Source organism: Sinocyclocheilus rhinocerous, unplaced genomic scaffold (assembly GCF_001515625.1).
Source record: "Sinocyclocheilus rhinocerous isolate Xijiao unplaced genomic scaffold, SAMN03320098_v1.1 scaffold536, whole genome shotgun sequence".
In the NCBI taxonomy this organism is placed as follows: Eukaryota; Metazoa; Chordata; class Actinopteri; order Cypriniformes; family Cyprinidae; genus Sinocyclocheilus; species Sinocyclocheilus rhinocerous.
The window spans coordinates 7,989-9,335 of record NW_015647453.1 but is presented as its reverse complement, the minus strand read 5'-3'; the positions used below and the strand labels follow the sequence as shown (position 1 = coordinate 9,335).

General features: G+C 39.1%; 1 protein-coding gene across 1 annotated transcript in view; it reads left to right on the top strand.

Annotated features, from left to right (window-relative positions):
- The first annotated feature begins 670 nt into the window (after positions 1-670).
- The window catches only part of ndufa6 (NADH:ubiquinone oxidoreductase subunit A6), a 1,502-nt gene continuing 825 nt past the window's right edge, over positions 671-1,347 (top strand). The window contains exon 1 of the mRNA XM_016513574.1: positions 671-858. Within this exon, the coding sequence (XP_016369060.1) occupies positions 720-858 (139 nt within the window). The 5' untranslated portion in view covers positions 671-719. The remainder of the gene's footprint in view (positions 859-1,347) is intronic.

Here is a 1,347-nt window from a genome sequence, read left to right as displayed (position 1 = left end):
CTAAATCAGATGTTTCTGACTCAAGTCCATTCATTATCCAGAACAATATTCAAAGGCATCATAGGATTTCCAATAAATATATATTTTAAGACATTATTAATTTCAATGATTTTTTTTCCAGTTCAAGAAATCAAACCTCTTTTAAATATCCCGGTTTTCCAAAACAGAATCCTAATTCTCATGGACAACAACAACAAAACAAGCATTAAAATAAGAAATACCTTCATTTTTAGTTCTTTTAGCTCATCTGAATGTTTGTTTTATGTTATTTTAAACAGTTTTAAGTCATCCTGATGACCTTCGGTGGGCCTTGGTGTTTTTATATTCAATCCCAATCGTATCTTCTTTGTTTCTTCACATCACTCTCAAACTGAGGAGAAAAACTGAAATGTGTGTTTATTACTCAATCCCTCCAGTTTTTCACGAACCAGCGATTACTACAGAACTCAGAATTAACAAGATGACCGTACATAATTTAACAGCAAAAGAAAATGGTGCGGTACTAAATAAAAGTTGTCGACACATTAGTCTGATATAGAAACACATAAATGATGAATAAACAAGCTTCCTTCGAAATTATGTAAATGAGCGCTACAGACTCTGTGCCGGATGTTTTGACCGCGCACTTCCGCTCCGCGCCGGAAGGAGGCGGCGCTGCTTTGGCTTTGAAGCGCAGCGGAGTCGCGCATGCGCAGAGAGAGCAGCAGCGCAGTTTAACGATGGCGTCCAGCGCAGCGACTCGCTCCGGAGCCGCCGCCGTTAAAGCCGTTAAACCGATCTTCAGCCGCGACCTGAGTGAAGCCAGGCGCAGGGCCCGCGAGCTCTACCGGGCCTGGTACCGAGAGGTGCCTAGCACAGGTACAACACACACACAGAGAGAGAGAGAGAGAACCGAGTCAAGGTCACACACACACACGAGAAAACACACACAAACACTATCATGAACTACACACTCACGAGAAAATACACACACACACACACACCAACAACAACAACACAAACAAACACTCCGTCTGACCGCTAAACAGTCGCAGTTTCTGGTTAAATTCCTCTGTCAAAATGAACTGAAGCAAATGATTCATTAGTGAATCGAATAAACTGAAGCAAATGATTCATTAGTGAATCGAATCAACTGAAGCTAATGATTCATTAGTGAATCGAATCAGTTTTTGTTTTTAAAAGAATTGAAGTTTGACGTGTGTAAAAACAGTATGCCATAACATAGATTCGTTCAGTGACTCTTTTAGTCTTTTTTATTAAAATGGTAGAAATACTGTTTCTTTACCGTTTTTATTTCATACAAGAGTTAAATGTATATGTATTTTTAAAACACTCAGAAATTATATA